Source organism: Telopea speciosissima, chromosome 4 (genome assembly GCF_018873765.1).
Source record: "Telopea speciosissima isolate NSW1024214 ecotype Mountain lineage chromosome 4, Tspe_v1, whole genome shotgun sequence".
Classification (NCBI taxonomy): Eukaryota; Viridiplantae; Streptophyta; class Magnoliopsida; order Proteales; family Proteaceae; genus Telopea; species Telopea speciosissima.
In genome coordinates, this window is record NC_057919.1 from 19063004 (window position 1) to 19082105 (window position 19102).

At 37.8% G+C, this 19102-nt stretch overlaps 1 protein-coding gene across 1 annotated transcript; it reads right to left on the reverse strand.

Annotated features, from left to right (window-relative positions):
- Positions 1-1988: 1988 nt before the first annotated feature.
- On the reverse strand, positions 1989-17480 carry LOC122659047 (triacylglycerol lipase OBL1-like). Its single transcript, XM_043854204.1, has 9 exons — positions 17223-17480; positions 13217-13453; positions 12927-13097; positions 12588-12820; positions 6554-6900; positions 3886-4082; positions 3661-3694; positions 2374-2987; positions 1989-2288 (listed from the first exon to the last, which is right to left on the reverse strand). The coding sequence occupies exons 1-9, from the start codon at positions 17478-17480 to the stop codon at positions 1989-1991; spliced, it is 2391 nt and encodes a 796-aa protein (XP_043710139.1).
- Positions 17481-19102: the final 1622 nt, after the last annotated feature.

The following is a 19102-nucleotide window of genomic DNA, read 5'->3' on the forward strand; positions in this document are numbered from 1 at the left end:
TCGCAGGATAGGTTGTTTCCAAGTTTTGAACCCACAACAAACAGGTTGCAATAACACAACGTAACCATTGCACCAAGGCTCGCCTCACTATAGACTTCCATAAGTGATGCCTGTAAATAATTATTGCTCAGGGAGTTGGCATTACTTCTGTTTTTCTTTTTGTTTGAAACTCATGGCTGGGGGCTAACCGCAAAGCTGGTGTTTGGCATCCCACACTGCACTATCCTTCTTTTTTTTTTTTTTTTTGGATAGAAGGAAACAAAAAAATAGTTAATTGATCAGAAATACACCATCATCCTGAGATAGAGAATCACACTGATCTCTCATGGCTACGAAAGCAAAATATTGCAAAAATGATAAAATGTTGGTATCAGTCAGTTCTTTGAACAGAATTCCAATGGAGCGAGTGGAAATATATAAGAGTAAAGGTATAAGAAGCCATGGCCAAGGTATCGTGTCTGGCGAAGGAAGAAGATTAAGAACTTCTTTGTTGGCACTCCAAATCTCTTTGATCTTGAACTTCAGTCGGAGAGCATGATTCAAGACCTTAGTGATGCTTGTGATATTGGCTTCCAAAAGCTGTCCTGGATCAAGAAAACAGTCATTCCACATAGCCCAATCCTTACCCATATGCTTCATTGCTTCTGAATTTATTGTCCCTACCAAGCGACCATCACAGGACAGGACCAGGGAATGTTTATAGGTTTTAGATATGATTTGAGGGTAACTGGTTGGAATTTTAAATATCAAAGATCTGGCGGCAAGCCACAGTGGGTAAAGGGTTTGTATCAGTGATGATCTGGTAACTACGGTGTTTATAGGTTAATGGGATTAATTTGCTTTGATGATCTTGCATCCCATTGCATGTATAGATAAATGATCAGATTCCACGGGATAAATCATTGCCAATCTCTTAACAGGGGAACAACAACAACAACAATAATAGTAATAATAACCGCTTGCCCCAGCACGGGGCCAATGAGAGTGTGCACAGAGGCATTGTTTGGATGATGAGATTTTCAATATCACTGGAGCTAAATGGTCTTTAGCGTGCACCTGTGTCTGGGTGCAGTAACCACATGAACAGTTAGTGTTCTTTTGTCCATTATGTTTCTTTCCTTCAGAATCTAATCCATAGACTTTCTATACTTCATTAAATAGTTGAAGAAAACCGTAAGCGAGTGCAGACGGTGAAGAATAGGGCAAACATTCCAGCAAGGGGCAAAATATAGACATACAATGGTTTTGATATTGGCATTAGTAAGAAAAGAAATTGTACCTACAATTGAATCTTTCCTAAACTCAGATGGGATCTAATTTCTGATTTTGTAGTTCTAGTGCTCGAAGAATTACTCGACAAGCTCCCACTCATGAGAGATATTCAACACACGATTGATCTAGTGTTGGGGTTAGCATTGTTTAATCTTTTCACTTACAGTCTTAGCCCAACTGAGCATGCCGAGCTCAAGAGAAAAGTTGACAAGCTATTAAGGAAATGATTCATTCAAGAGAGTAGGAGCCCATGGACTGTTCCAGCCTTAATCACTTCGAACGAAGAAAAATGGATTATGGTGTATGTGCATTGATAGACAGGAGAAATAAAATCGCCATCACGTATAGGTTCCCTATCCTTCTACTTGATGAAATGATTGACATACTGATGCGCGCGACAATCTTTTCTAAGATAGATCTTAAGAGTGGCTACCATAAAAAATGTACCCGTCCATGTGATGAGTAGAAGATGACTTTCAAAATAAAGGATGTACTGTACGAGTGGAAGGTCATGTCTTTTAATCTTACTAATGTACTTAGCACATTTATGAGGGTTATGGCACAGGTACTTCATCCCTTTATTGGCAAGTTCATTGTTGTTTACTTTGATGACGTGTTGATTTATAGTAAAGTAAAAGCAGAACACTTAGACCACTTGAGGCATGTGATGCGAATTCAACAAGTCGAAAAACTCTCTACATCAACCTCAAAAAGTATTAATTCATGTTACCCAGGATTATCTTCCTTGGTTTTATTGCGTCGTCTTGGAGTTGGAGGGATGGAAATGAGGAACCCAATCTGGTGCAGTTTACATAATCTTGAGTTGAATGAGCTGATAATCCTGGGATTACCAATCCAATAACCCTAAACATTCTCAAACTCCATCCTTCTGCATAATCTGGGCCCTTCATGTATGGAATTATGAAGCTTCTAATCAGCTCCCACATTGCATTTAAGTACTTGGCAATTCCCTCCAATATAAAGAAGTAATTCTTGTTTGGTTCCTCTTGCACAATCTGTTTTACAAGAAACACAATAAATAGTTTCAAATGATCAGAGAGAGAAACAGAGAGAGAGAGAGAGAGAGAGAGAGAGATTTACCTTGGCTTCATAGATGCTATTATAATAGATGCATGTCCCAAAGTGCTTAAACAAGAGAGTAGAGTCATCATAAGGTAACCTAGGAACCATGTCATTACAATAGACAAGCCTTGCATATCTCACACCATACACCTTCAATTGTTTCTTCATATATTCTCCAAGCTTCTGATCTCCTACTCTAGGTTGCCCAAATGTATAAACTCCTTCTAACCTCTCCAATATCCATGATTCCTCATGTAATGACAATATCAATGGGAAAAGAATAGCTAGTGCACCCCCCAAGCTATGTCCAGTCACAATAAATTTTGCTTTCTTGTTCTTTCCCAGCATGTCTCTCAGCATTTCCCTGATTGCATAATAAGCAACAGGGGAATGGTTCTCCCCTTGTTCTAGCTCCTTTGGCCATCCTAGATTTTTTTGTAGCCCTAAAGCTTTCATGAAGCCACCATGGATCTTACCCAAACCTGGGAGCTCATACCAGGAGATATCAACATCAGTAATCCAATCATTTGCATTGAATGGTTCAGTTCCTCTAAAAGCCACTACAATAATTTCTGGGTTAGCCTCTTCATCTTGGAACATGAAAGCCTGTGTTGTCTTTTTTTGTTGATAATCTGCATTCAACATTGAATGAATTATAATTGATCAACTTGAGTAATACAATTAAGGGTGTCAAAACCTAGCTCGAATCGAACCGATCTTTATAGAACTAGCTTTGGGCTGGGGTATTGCACATCTGAAATCAAACCGAAACGATTTAGCCCGAAACTGAAACCGAGTTGAAAAAACCAGCTTGAAACCGATATAACCCAATACCCAAAACTCATTAAAAACATATAGTTACCATGTGGGAGAAAGAATGCTACCTGGTCACGTGTGGCCCTTGCTCCCAGACACAAGGCCGCCCAAAATGACAGCTACGCCCATGAAAAGGTGGAAATCTCTGAGGGTGCGACGGTCATTTTACATGGCCCCATGTCTGAGTGCAGGGGCCATGCGCCACACGCTACCAGGTAGCATTCTTTTTCCTTTACCATAATTATGCATACATAGATATATGTCAAACCGAATCCAAATCGGAGCAAAACTGAAACCAACTCGATAAGAACCCAAAACTAAACCAAATCGAAACCAAAACTTTCCTTCTTGGTTTGGTTTCGGATTCACTCTTGCTACACCGAAACAGATTCAGCATGGCCCAAACCGATCGATTGACACCCCTAGGATCTAGATACAATGAAAGATCATGGCAATTGATTGAAATAAAGTACTATATAAGCTTCTTACCATTCCAAAAATTGTAGAAGCCTAAGAACTTCATCTGCATTAAAACACAAAATTCTGTTAATCCCCCCCCCCCCCAAAAAAAAAAAAAAAAAAAAAAAACTCACAAAGATTCTATTTTTTTTATTAATAATCTAAGTAAATCTGAAAAGTTAAAAGAAACAAACATTTTTCATAAAATTTGATGATGAGGATGGGGTAAAAGGTAATTAAATTGGTAGTATGTACCTTCCAGTGATTTGTGACGACGTTGTGCACAAAGGCTTTGTTCTCATAGACAAGTTTAGAGGCCATCATAGAGAGTGCCCCGTAATATCTGCTGTCTCCATGTTTGATGTTCTTGTCTAATTCCACTCTTCTATCCAAATTTCCAATTATTGACGTGTAAGTGGCTGATGAATTATCAAGATGCATCACAACATTTCCTGCAACACCATTAGCTAGCCCTTAATTTTTTTTTTTTTAAATATTCCTTGTAGGTTAACTTACTATCCATCACGAATTGCTACACACTTTGATAAATGTGGGAAAAACCATACATCTTTCACTAGTTTTTTTTTTTTTTTTGTGGAGAGGGGGAGGAGTTCGGTTCCTCTGCACGTACCAATAGGTGAACGTACATGTGAGAGCCAACCACGTCTGTCCTATTTTTGCCATTTACAAGGGGGAGGAGGGGTTTTTATGGAAACAAAATTAAAGTGTTATGGGCTCTAAGATGTACGTTCACCTATTGGTATGTGCAGATGATTCATTCTTGGGGGGGGGGGGGGGATGCTCATTAATGAAGTTTTTTCCCAAAAAAAGCAAGGGAGTGGCTTGATAGTCGCTTGCAGTATAGTTGGAAAACTGGGTTATGACAGGGGTGAGTCGCCCGAGTAGAGTCAAAATTTTGGAAAATCTGACCAAGAGTTGTGTAGACTAGGTTAGGGTAAAAAATAACGAGACTGGGTCATAAATCGTCTGAATCAAATAAGATTCGGAATTTTAACCTGAGTTATGACATACTCGACTAGTTTAGTCATTTTTTAAAAAACCATAAAACCGGTTCGCTTACAATTTGAGTTAAGTAAAATAGTAAATCCGTAATCTAAAACATTAAGAAACCTTCAACTCTTCGATTCCCTTCTCTTGTTCAATGGTATAAACTCAAAATGCATTGATATGTGATTCATTATTTTTTCTGTATTTTTTGTATTATTTTTTACTAATTTATACATATTTATTGTATTAAAAATTAAAAAAACATGACTTACCTTGACAAAGCCGAGTCACCAAGTTTTTTGAAAGACGAGTCAAGTCAGAAAACCTGATTTTTCAACTATGATGCAACACAAGAGAGGGAGGAGAGAGTAAATATGAGTATAAAGTGAGGATCTAACTCCTCTCAAACACAAACAGGGGTGGACCCCATCCGGGTAGGGTGTTCAGGTAGGGGGTAGGACAAAGGATTCTCGATGATGGTGATGTAGGGAGCTCCATGATTAATCAACACCTAAGCACTTCTATAAGACTTTTTTTGTTGGAAGGTCTAATTCAAAGCCTAAGGTATTAGGTGGATTGGGAGAGCTCCTCAAATATACATAGACAACAAAGATCTAAACAAATCGATGTGGGACTATAACTATAACTTCTAGAGTCCCTCACGAGTGGGGTAGAATGAGAAATCGTCCTACATGTGGAAAACACACATGAAAGAAAGAACCAAGGAACCATGGGATTCGGTCGATCCTTTCATTAAGATATCTGGTCAAACTTAACAAATATAATTCTTTTTTTTTAACAAATGGTCAAATTAGGGTATACCATCCTTAAAGGGATTTAGACAAGTTTCATTTTAAAACATACTCAAAGATGATAAGTATGTGATATATATATTTTTTAATCCGAATATTATTTGGGACACGCGTTGGCTGAAGGAAATGGTTAACTCATTGTGTGATTTAGCAACGGATGCATAGATTCTTTGAGATGAATTTTGGGAATCACGAGTTTAGGGTGTGGAATGGATTCAAATCGGACTGTGCATCTTACTTGTGTATTGGATTTTCATCCTCCCAAGTGGAATAGCCACCATCCTATACACTTTAAGAGTACATTAAGATGTGGACCACACTTGAGAGGATGAAAATCTGAGAAAATTCATTATTCCTTTTCCAAAAGGGTAAACTTAGATCAAACCAGCTTCAAAGCTTTTGCCCTCTAATTGACTTGAATTCTCTTTTCTTTTACTCTTTTTTTTTTTTATATAAATTCTTTTTCATTGGATTGCCCTTATTTATGCTTTTGTGTACACACCCATTGGTCCTGCGCTGGTGCAAGGGCCATGCTGCCTGTCAAGGAACCCTCTCCCAATTTTCACATATTACCCCTCAAGTTTTAATGTTATCCACAAGGAACTAAGGAAGAAGAAAATTAAAACAAAAAAAAAAAAAAAAAAAATTCTGTATAAAGAAATTGTGAAGGGGAAGTGCAACGGGCAAGGGTATCTCAGTAAATATACTAACGATAAAGTAATAGAGAACTTTTCCGTGGCTTGTAATTTTTTCTTGCTTCTATCAAGCAACTTTTCGAGTCTCTCTTTTCTTCTAAGTCTGGTTCTTAATTGATGAGCAATATTTGAACCAGTTGGGCTGACATCTTAACTGATCTGTTCAACAATCTCAGAGAATGATTCATCATCATCTGGGTATCTGAGATTAGGTCAAGAACTGATCAACTAGCCGATCAAGATCAGGTATTCAGGTCTGAGGTTTAAAACAACACTCATTCACTCCCATGCCCAGAGAAGCACTAAAATGAAATTTTAAAGGTTAATTTCTCTTATTAATGTTTCTTCAACCATGAGAAGCAGAAACTTAAAAAGTAAAGTAGTGTAAACAAGGATATGAAGACAAACCTGAAATGAAATTGAACAAAAGTTTGGTGAAACTGTCATTACAAGACAGAAGGTTCAGCCACTGCTCTAACATTGAACCAATCCAAGACATGGGTTTTGCTGATAAGAGGAGAATCTTTTGTGAGAGAAGAGAAATAAAGATGAGCCATCGAAGTTGTTGATGATGATCATCGGCTAGTTTAGTGCCTTCCTGACATTTTAGAAATCTTTTTTTGATTTCTAAGTTACTGGCAAATAAGAGGTGGAAGAGATCAAAGAAACTTGCTTCTTCTGGCTTCAAGATAAGATAGTTTTCACAGAATCCATCATTGAATGCCATGGACAGACCAGAACGATAGAGAGCAAAAAACAAAAAAGGAGCAAGGCAGAAGAAGATGATGATGAAGAAGAAGAAGAAGAGGTGGATATATATATGATGGTTATGGTTCGGACTTCAATGTCCACTTTCCTTAAGGCATCATTAAACTAAGGTTTTGTCTTCATATTTGAAGTGTAAACTTCATTGTCGCTCTCTCTCTCTCTTCTAAAAAATGTTACGCGTAAATGAGAGATAATTGTACTCAGTCCATGTTGGTTTACCTGCTGCAAAACGTGAATTAATGTAGATCAGTAGATGGGCCCCATAATTGGCTTGGTAATGACTTTTTTTTTTTTTTGGGGGGGGTGGGGGGTGTTGTTTAGTCTGTGAATTTGGTACAGGAGGAGACATATTTTAGGGGCAACAAAATGCTTCCTTGTCACGTTGCACTTATACCAGTATAGGGCCAATGAGAGCATGTGTAGGGGCATCAACATGAATATGATTTTTTATTTCATGGGTGTAGGGGAAAATTATCACCTCAATGTGCATGCCTGTCAATTTCCTCAATTCCCTCTAATAGAGGAAGGTGGACCATACCCGGGCAGTGTGTTTGGGCAGGGGGTATGGTGGTCATTTTTACCCCCTATTAGATGGAATTGAGGGGCAGGTAAATTGAGGGGATAAAGATCAGGGTGTGGGTGGTGATTTCACAAGCTCCTGTTTCTGGGGTGTAGGAATCATGCAACCAGACACCGTTCTTTTGTTGGGGGTTACATGTCTTATATATATTCCGTCCCTTCTTTAAGGTTATTAATTCCAAAGGGTCGTTAAGAGGCTGAGGTCCTCGACAAACTAGTGGGTTCATGCGGGGATTCGGGAGCAACAATTATTTCTGAGGAATTTTTTTATGGTTATATGGGTATTTCGATGAATTATTTTTATAGAGTTTCGTTAACGCAAGGTTTTTTCTTTGTAATCAATCAGAGAGAGGTGTGAGGACAAGCGACTGTAACCCTATTCCCCATTGATAGTGAAGCATATCTCATCTAACCATGGATGTAGGCACTCTTGTCAAACCACGCATGTAAATCCTTATGTTCAATTGTGCGATTGTTTGTTTTTAATTTCCATTCTTTTCTGCATCATTATAGATTCGTGATTTTCTACACGCGAATGTGTGTAAGTCCAGTCAAACATGACTTTTAAATGCATTCTTTTTCCCATATTTTAGATACAGAAAAATTAAATATAATATCCAGGATGTAGAAAGGTAGTTTGAGTCCCATTAGCTTGTTAATGACTTTTTGGGGTGTCTAATTAAGTCTATGAAGCAACAATACTACAATTGGTAGTTATAATTACCTTACCCATAAGGCATCAATAAGATACATAAACAGAACTTTGTTCATATTTTAATGTGTAAATGTAGTTAAATAAATACCATTAATTTCATGTTACACGTAAAAGGGTTCATTGAAATGTTTAATTATATCTTAATGATGGTTTCATTACTAAACCAGAGCCCATCATGAGAGCCCATTGGACCTAGTAAATATCTGTTTTTTTTTGTTTCTTTGACCAACTGGAATAACACGAGAGGCACATGGAAACTTTATCACAGTTTTTATTCAAAATTAAGTACTTAGTTGCTAAATCCAAACTAATTAAATAAGGTAGTTGAGCTGAGGTCTTATTGGAATGGGTGACTCAGGATGTCAAGGCTGTGAAGTAGAAGCAATACTGCAATTGGGTAACCAAAGATACCTCCTCCTATCCTCAATGTCTTGACGCAAGAAAGTGAAGAAACATTCACAGAAAAGAAAAGAAAAAAGGCTCAAAGAAAGGAAAGGGAGTAGATACTATAAATGAATTAGATATGACTTATCTACCAAGGCTTGCATTATCCATCTCTCTCTTTCTCTCTCTTTCTCTCTTTTTGCCCAAAAAGGAAATAGAAGACCCTTTACACTTTCCCTACTCTTTCCTTTTCCTCAAAACAAACACATATGGCAAAAAAGGAGATGGTGTGCCGTGCATGCATGGATTCTAGGTGCCCTTAGTAAGAAAAATTTTGTGGGAAAAAAATTGGCTGTAACTCGGGTTGCAGACATGCTTATGATGCCTCCAATCGTACGCGTAAACTTGGAATAATCCCTTTTTTTCTTTGGGTTCACAAATACCCTCTTAGGTTTTAGTATCTTCCATAATACCCTTATGGATTTCAAATCGATGCTTACAATTGGGACAGCAGAAACATAACTGCAGAAGGGCAGCAGCCAATAACTTCTCATTATTTTCCTATTATTATAAATGCGTCTACCTTTAGTTCTTCTCATGATGGAAACGATAGAAGATTGGTGGTTATAAGCTTTTGTGCTAATGGTTATTCCCTGATATTATTTGACTGAACTGTAAGCCCATGGATTGGGCTTGCATGAAGTGCTCTCAGAAGTTGCTATAACCAAAACTAGAGTCATTATTATTTTCTCTCTCTGTTTGTAGGAGGTTTGAAATGAAGGTTATTGGTGAAGGAATTCCTCCTTCACCTTGGCTTGAGGAAAATTATCTCTTAACTTTTTTTTATGGGAAAAAGAATATTGTCTAATCGCGTAGCCCTTATGCCCAAATACATGAACATGCGAAATTACCACCCTCGCCACATGTGAAAAAAAGGTCCCATCCATGTATATGGTCCTAATTAGCACTATCTCATTGGCACTATACTGATTCAGGGATACATGATGAGGTAACGATCTCTAATACCTTGAAGCGTGCGCACACACGCACACAAGTTTGAATCCATTACCATCCCTAATTTGTTTTAAGAAAGCAAATAGTTGGACTAACATTTTAGTCCCACATTGCTCATTTAGTATAAATCGTTGCATCATCATTAGGGCTGTAAACGGATCGGATTCGGCTCGGATAGTGCTATAGCCGCATCCGCATCCGCATCTGCATCCGATTAGCTATCAGACGGATTCGGACAGTGCTAAACGGATACAGATATGGATACGGATCGGATATTTTATCCGTTTACATGTAAATATAGCTTTTCGGATAACTATAGCCTATCCGTATCCGCATCCGTTTAGCTTTCGGACGGATTCAGATAGTGCTAAATGAATACGGACACGGATACGAAAACGGATTTTGACTATTCATTTACAGCCCTAATCATCATGATTCTCTCTCTCTCTCTCTCTCTCTCCATCTTTTCCCTCTCCCTCCTATGGCTCAAGTTTTCTTTCCCTCTCCCTCTCCCTCTCCCTCTCCCTCTCCCTCTGCCTCTTCATCTGGTTTTTTCTGAAAGCTTACGATGAGTTTTCTTTGTTTTATTTTTATAAAATACCTGAGAAGTCACCAGCAAACATGCATATGATGAATTTGGTCGGATCGGCCAATTCCCAGTCTAATCCAACTCTCCCAATCCACACCAGCGCTTCAAAATCAAATCATGAATCGGAAACAGGATCGGTTGATTCCAAATTGGATCTATCTGCTTCAGATTCTTCAAACCATAATAACATATATTCATAATTATCCTCTCTAAATGATGATCCCTCTCTTACCCAAAAAAACAAACACAAAAAATGATGATCCCTCCAATATGAGCTACAAGACACATTGTATCCTATGATTAAAAATATATTTACATTGCCTTTATTAATGTTCCGAATCTAAACACTTAAATCCTAACCATCTATTTTCAATTTTTTTTTACCGTTCTCAAAATACTTGATCACATTTTTTACTGTCCAGTTCATGTTCTGAGCCGTCTAAAATACGTCTGCACGAAACGCTTTTTTTACCGTTCCCGTTTTAACTAAAAATGCACGACATCTAGTAATTCATCCCCCCTATGCTTAATATAAAAAAAAAAACCAGAATCGCAGTAATGGTTTAGAAACTAGATTAGGAAGAATTTCAATAAATTCAAATCAGCAACTCTGTTAGACTCCAAATTCTGGTCGAAGGTATATTTAATGGGGAAGAATAGAATACTAAAATCTCAGGTTGATCCAATGGTCGGATTCTTAGGATCTGAAGTTTCCTACTTAGCGCAGGAATTTTCAAATCTGAGAATCGATGGAGATTTCAGAAATTCCAATTTCGAAATCAATTTCAGGCTTTCACCACAACATAACAGTTATAGTGATTATCAGAAAATGAAAATAGAACTTGAAAATCAAGTTGACTGAAGTCAAGACTTGAAATAGGAAAAACTGAAATTTGTTAAAAAGATAGAATTTTGAAACCACTGTAGGATACTTCAGAATAGAAACCAATTGCTAAGCAGGGAAGCAGAATTAAAATCCCTTGGTTAGATTTGAAGTTTCAGAAAATTCCTAGTTGGAGTAGGAATTCAAGAAACCAAAATAAAAAAGATTTTTAAGCTAACAACAGAATCAGAACTAGAAAATGATATGAAGAGAGAAGAGAATTGCAGAAACAAACCTTGTAATCAATGGAGAAGAAAAGAAGAGTAGACAAGAGAAGAAATCAGGCCTGAGATACCAATCCCATATCAAGTTCAACCACTCTAAAACCCTTTATGAAAAAACAAAAAAACTCAATTATTTACTCAAATCATGCTTAATTGATGAGTGTATTAACATATAAAGACCTCCTAAAATTCCTAAATTGACTCATTAAAAGACTCCTAATCACCCTTTTATACTGACTTAAAAGTAAATAGACTCAAAACAGAACTCTTAAAAGCAATTAGATATCACAATCTAATTCAAACACTTCAAACACTAATTTTGTGTGCCAACTTTACCCCCACTTTATGACCTTATGAATTAGGCCCATTGTAATGAAACCAAAGATAATAAAAGGCACAAAGCTTAATTTCAGCCCATTGGATTTAACCACTATTTGGGGGCCTTCGTAGTTACATATAGGCATGGATAGGGGATTAATGTCTAATACAACTGAGTCATAGTTGTCATGGCGGTTAGGGGAACCAAGGCGTTGGAGAGGACCTGGACGCAAGGCAACACCAACAAGGCAACCAAAACGCCCGTCTAGGCAACCAAGGCGACAATAGTTGTCAAGGCACCTGGATGCCAAGACGGTCACCTAGGTGCCGCTTTGACAACTATGAATTGCATCACGAAACTTGTAAAAATAATTCATCATGGTAATTAACTTATATAGTCCATCCCTGACCAACAAGACAAATAGGTCGTGAGAACCATGGTGAATTCAGAAAATATCATAAAGGCAGGCATGTGAAGTACTACATGAAGGTGTTCCTCAAAGCTCTATAGATTTTCCAGGGCAGGAAAACACACACATTACTGATTTACCAAAAAAGTGGCCCTTTATTTTCAGTTCTAATAAATTTTAGAGCTCAGTGCAAAATTTTCTAATTGAATTAAAGACATCGACAATATAAGGGTGTTTCTGAAAAGCTTTCTACTTGAGGGTTAAAAAAAAAACTTTTCAAATCTCTCTCGCCAAATAACAAATAGTCGGAATTAAAATACATACACAGAAACAATGTAATGGTTTTTATGGTTTTTATAAGATCTCTATGATTTTAAAAGCCGTTGTATATGATGCTGAAAAGATTGTTAAAACTCCAAGGTTGAGTGAAATATTTGGAATTGTTGAACTTGTAACAGAGGACTACGGTTTGTGTCATTTGCATTGGAATGGAACCCCAATGAACCGTGGGGGGGGGTGGGGACCAAGGATCAGTAGATGAACAAGTGGAAGACAAACCTTTTATATCGATTGTGAACCAGAATGATCAGAGGACTGATGTCCTTGAATACAGTTTCTTCCCATTCCTCTTTTATTGGACGAATGTAATTATCATCTTGCCAAACCAATTCTTTGTCACTATCATAGTTCTCATCATCATCTTTCCTGACATTCTTGATTGTGATATTGTTGAAGAACTGACCTAAGTTGAAGCCCCACCCATCTGCATCATCTGGCCAGTCAGGGTCTTCCTCATCCACAACTAGAGGGTATTAATTCAGCTAGAAGTTTCTCCATTTTCTTTCTCCTTTCTACTGGGTCTTCCTCCTCTTCAACATCGGGGTTCTTGTCGATCACCTCTCTAATTGTCTTTCTCCATTCCCGTCTTTCTTCTTCATCCATTAGTATCGGTTCATCTTCGTCATCCTGATCACGGAATTTATTTTCCTTATCTTTCTTCCCACCATCAAAACCAACTTCCTCTTCAATTTTAGAAGCTCCCAACCTGGTTCTCCTCCTACAATTACCCTCTGCTCATACGTTACCATAAGTCACAAGAAAAATAATTAACTATATACAATTCAAAAATGATAAGGATTCACTCCTGGAAATGATTTTAAATGTAAAAGAGAGCAACATAGGCATACCACCAGAGGTAGGCTGGAAAACTTTGGAGAGTGTATCGTAGAATTGTTGAATCTTGATGAAGAAACAGAGGAACAAGACGTCTGTGTTGGTTTGGAGACAAGAACAGCTCCAGCAAATGCAGCAGAAGGAAAGCCAGAAATGCACCCTTCTTTTGGAGACGTAAGAAAATGTTGTAATCTCAGTGCAATTTGCAAGACCATATCTGGAATAACAAAGGCATTAACCTGTCTGAAAAACTATAAATTAGACAATTAGAAAAGAATAATAGCAAAAATGAAAACCTTGGAACTTCTCTTCCGATTCAACAACTAAAAAGATCCAGAAGTTAGTACATTTTTCTTCTAATTTTATTTTAAAAATCATGCGGCTAGTGACTACTTATTAGCAGGTGAAAACGGGTTATCAGGTTATAAGGCCATGACTACAAAGAAAAGTCAAAAAATCAAAAGAGAAAAGTAGCACGAAATATGACACATGTTTAACAGAAATTCCAGTAAGAGAGGAGAAAAGCAAACGACAGTACGAATCAATAGATATTCGAATTGCAGGTAAAGTTGCAGAACAGATTCTTCGAGTTGTTTCGATTGAGAAATGAAATCTATCAGCTCCACATATTGTGGTAAGTTGACACCTGGACAAGCTTCAACCTGCAACCGGACTTTCCACAAAGTTGTCTTTGTTTTTTTTTTATATTATTATTATTATTAGAAGATGTGGGACCCACGTCATCTTCTTCGCCTCAAGACTGCTTTTTTTTGTTTTTCTTCTTCTTCGTGAGCACTACCGTCCCACCCTGTTCTTCCTCCCAAAGCTGCCCCATCCCCATCCTCTACAACCCTGCCCCACTGTTGGAGCTGTAGTCAGAACTGCTTCTCGTGGTGGTGGCTCCAATTGAAACTCTGGTACCAATGGTGGATCTGCTCAATACGATTTATAACATTTTCTAGGACTTCTAAAATTTTCTCTACTTAAGATAAAATTTATTCCAATGGGCAATTTCAGATCTCATTCTAGAAGAACGAATCCAATATGGTCAAGGAGTAATCAGGTAAAGGTCAATTGACAGATTAGTGACTCGCTCTGAGTCTCCTGTTTTAAGGGTTTTTTCAGATAAAAAAGGGGTAGAAAAGTTCTTGAATGGTGTTTCTGGACATTATGGGATAATCTCTATTCACTTAATTGGTTCAAGATTTGAATTGCAGTGGAGTGGTTAAAATTTTCAATAACCGTTCGGTTAGGAAGAAGAGGTGGAAAAGCCTGTACGAGTGGTGAATTCGAGTCATTTGGAAGGTCAAAATCTGGGCAAGTTATCCTTTTTAGTCACCATGACCAAACTAACCAAAGTCTCAGGCCAAGTGTTGCAGCTCCGAACCCAAGGCAAACTTGACTAGATATCCACAATGGCTCGACAGACTGCATCCAACTTTTGAATCTCGGCGTCTATCACCTCAGTGACACATTTTACAGCTCGAACTGGGATCAGCTCACGATGCTTAAAGCAGTGGATGATCTGAGGACATGGCTGAGCGAAGGTGGGATATGCCAGCAGACTTGCTTTGACAGCTCGGAGAATTCATCGCAGGAGTTGTAGGCCATTGTGGCACCCGAACCAGAACATAGGAAAAAATCATCTTTCGAGTTCCAAACTCTAACCAAAGCTTTCGTAGGGAAACAACAAAGGGGAAAAAAGAGAAAGAACAAAGGAAAACCAGGGGGTGGGGGCGGTGGTGCAGAGGGTGGGCACTGTTGTGTTCACGAAGGAGAAGAAGAAAGAAGAAGCAATGACAACTTTTTGAGTCGAAGAAGATGACGTGGGTCCCACATCTTTCCATATTACAAAAACTGTTTCATAGAGAATCCGGTTGCAGGTTGAAGCATGGCCAGGTGTCAGCTTACCACAATAAGTGGAGAATAAATAGTCTCCACATATGTGGAGCTGATCCAGACTCAGAACTTACAAAGTTTTCCATTTTCCTACCTGGATAGGCCGAGAATCCGTCTATTCCAGCCTGGGTTTTAAGAATCGTGAATTGGATTGGTGAATCGACCGTGACCAATCCTGATTTCCACCGTTACGTTCGATTTACACCCAAAAATCCTAAAAACTTGCATCTTTGGATCTGAGGACTGATTCTAAGTAGGGATGTAAACGGATCGGATTCGGCTCGGATACGAATACGAATCGAATGTGATCGGATCCGAATATTTCCTGGCTGAATATGAATACGTAAACGGATTCGGATGCTAATCGAATCTGCCTTGTGTAACCCAGACCTTCCTCCCCCTAGTAGATACAATTCACTCTCAATACATATCGTCTTAGATCATGATTCTCTTTTCCTCATATTTTAAAACCTATTAAATCTTCAAAAACCTTGAAGATCATTATTTATTTAATTTTTTATTATTAAGTATTCAGATTTTTTTCAAACAGATTTTTATCTGAGTATTCGGATTTTTTTTTTTTCTGGAGATCTCTAAACGAATACGGATATGCCTAAACGGATACAGATGTGGATCAGATTCGGATTTTCGATTATCCATTTTCATCATTAATTCTAAGGTTCTTGAGCACCAGTTTGGTTCGATTCAGATTCAATCTAGATTGGAATTGCCAATGACTGATTCCGTGTTTTAAAACCTTTTATTCCAGGTATCTATGATTTTGCTTACAGAATCTGCCCGAGTTGGATGGGAGAACTGGGATCAGCCTCGGCCGATTTTGGATCCGATTCCAATCCAATTGGAGTAAACCCCTTTCTATCCAACACGGGTGGATGGGATGGATAGCAATATGGAGTATGTTTATGCTTTTTCATAAACCCTCAATCAGCATGTTAGTCATATACATGGCACCCGCAAACCTATTCAAAACGATTTCAATGCATGTTGGATAGAAAGGACATGGTTTAATCACATGTCAAATTTTAAAATTTAATTTAAATCAAACACCCCTTGTATTTACATACATCCCGTGTATACTCCAAACATTATTGTGCACTTCCCAAACTCTGAATAAGAATAGACAGTTTATATTAAAAAAACCTGGGTAAAATTCCTTAAGTAAATGTTTTCAATATTTGTTTTTTCGTTCTTAATACATACAATTGGATAGTACTTAGAACGAGCCTTCTGATTTGAATCACTCATTTGAACTTAAAGATTTAAATGTCAAGAAGTTTTAAAGATTGAATCCTATTAACCCAACCCCGTAAGAATTTATGGACTCTTAGGCTATATTTGGTTGCAAGGGGAATTACAGGGAAGGGAAATGAAAATTTTCAAACCTTAAAAATAAATTTTTGTAATAATTACCCCATGTGATTGTATAAATTACTTAAATTTCGTATCATATTTAGTAATGATACATTTTACATGTAATTTTTATTTTATTTTTTAAATCAAAAGATTTGTTTGGTTGTAAGGGGAATGAAAATTTTTTATATAAAGTGAAATTTTTTTTCCAAAATAATAATTTTAGGTGTTTAGCTGCGGAGAATTGTTTTTCTCATGGAGAATAAATTTCACTTTTTAGGTAAATAAGTAAATTCAAAACCCGAGAGTAATCGATCAACGATGAGACATTTCTCTCTTCCTCTCTCAACGAAGTACCGTTCTTGATCGCCGGCAGTCCACCTTCTTCCTTTCTATCAATCTCTGAAACTCGATGAAGCTGCGCGGTAAGCCTCCAGTCACAACCTCTCGCCGCATCTTTTGTTCTTATGAAATAATTTAGGGTTTCATTTTCTTCTCGTGAAATCAACTGGTTTGAAGTTAATTTTCATTACCTGTTTCGAGGAGCATCTCTAAGATAGTGATTGATTATTAATTTAGGTTGAGCTTTTGATTCTTTCAAGATATGTCCGTGGTGATATTTTTATATTGCAAATATTTTTTTCCCTACCTTCCTGATTTCATTTTTGGATTTATAGTTATTCTGTTGCATTATGCTGTTACCAGAACCTTGCGCAGAGAGGATTACTGAAATAATTATTAGCCACTTACTATGACCCCATATACAAAGCCTTCAATGACATTCTGAACAACAGAGACAGCAGCAAGCTCGACTAGCCCGAGATGGCCGACGAACGCAACCATCACAATTCCAATAGAGAATTGAGTAACTGCAGTTAGAATTGCAGGCCCTGCTATATGCCACATCTTCTTTGACTCATCCCAGCTTTTCTCTGCCACCTTTGATCTCTTTCTGATCCTCATAATCTCTAAAACCTTTTTCTCAAACCCAATCCCTTCAGTCTCCATTGGAGGAAGTCTTAAATCGAATAACAGAGAAGAATCAAAATCAGTTGTGTCTCTCAACAACTTTACATGACATTGGATTCTTGCCACTAGGATTGATTTGATAATCTGGGTTATCTACTTCTATCTCTATCTTTCTATATATAAGATAGAACAGGTGTGCTGCTGCCACCACGGTTTTTTTTTTTCCCTAAAAAGGACTGGAATTCAAATGCTTACATTTCATTGATTACTTCAAATTGAAGTTTTTTCTTCAATAGATCTAAATGGGTATCTCTTTACAATTAGAAGTAAACCTTTATTAAGCAAATAAACCCCAGGCCTAGCAACCCTGATAGGTATGTATCTCTTGGATTTTTTTTTCCTTCTGGAAACATTAATCTCTGTCATCTCATATCTCTTCCCTCAAAGCTCTCTCTTTGCCACTCATCAGGAAACTCAATTCTTAATTTCTTCCTTTTCCATGTTTCTCTCTTTTCCTCTTTCCCTAATTAAATTCTTCTCCTACACCAAGGAAACCACCCCACAGGTCTCTTATAAATTCTTCTGCTCGCTACACCATTGATAGAGAATCTCTCCACCATCAGTGAAGAGTCTTTCTCCAACTTTCAATATGACCAAAAAATTGTTTTATAGTTTCACTTGTATCCAAAGGGTGTTTAGATGTTTTCTTCCACCACTTGATAATTGGTGATAAGGGATATATGTGCACTGGCCATTACCTGAGAAGATGAACAAAAAATAACCAAGCACCTATCAACCAACATATATAGAAGGGAAAGTAGAAAAAGTTATAGTAGATTGATGTTTGGTGGCTGCCTATTTTGACTCAATTGCTTATTTCAGGTAGTTCTATTAATGGCTAAAGATTTTCTGACTGGAGGACCTGGCTCTCCTCCAACCGTGGCGAGAGCTGGAGGATTCAGCCCACAAAAAACAGGGGTGTTTGAGTCATTTCACAGGTGGTTCAAACACCCCTGTTTTTGCTGGGCTAGATCCTCCAGCTCCCGCCCCGGCTGAAGGAGAGCCAAATATGTCATGATAATATCTATGGATGACCCACCTAATGGTGCCATGTGGATGGGCAATGTGTCACTTCTAACAATTGGATACCTAAAGAAAGGTCTAGATTGGTGACACTAGAGGCAATGAAGGGTTAGACACCCAAGTCCCAATGTCCACATCGCAAGCTGGAGAAGGGAGTAGAGCTGGTGCATCACATGACGTGCTTCGAGAGAGAAAGAGAGCAAAGGTAGCATTGGGTGATCAAATATTTGCTGTTGCTGCCTCCATAGACCGTTTGGCGACTGTGGTCCAAGAGAGGCATAGTTTATTTAACTCTACACTATTGTTGGATGCAATACAAGAAGTGGATGGTTTTAGTGAAGATATGCTTGACCACATCTTTGAGTTCCTCATGACAAATGAACCTCAAGCAAAGACATTTTTAGTTAGGAGTGGAGCAACGGAAGAGGTGGATCTTGAGGTTTCTTGATCAAGGCCATTGATGCGGTAAGATAAATACAAAACAACTATGCCTATCTACTATCTTATTTCAATGAGGCTACTGTTTTAGTTATTCAATTTTCATTGTTGTTTTGTAGTAAATTTCTCACTTTATTACA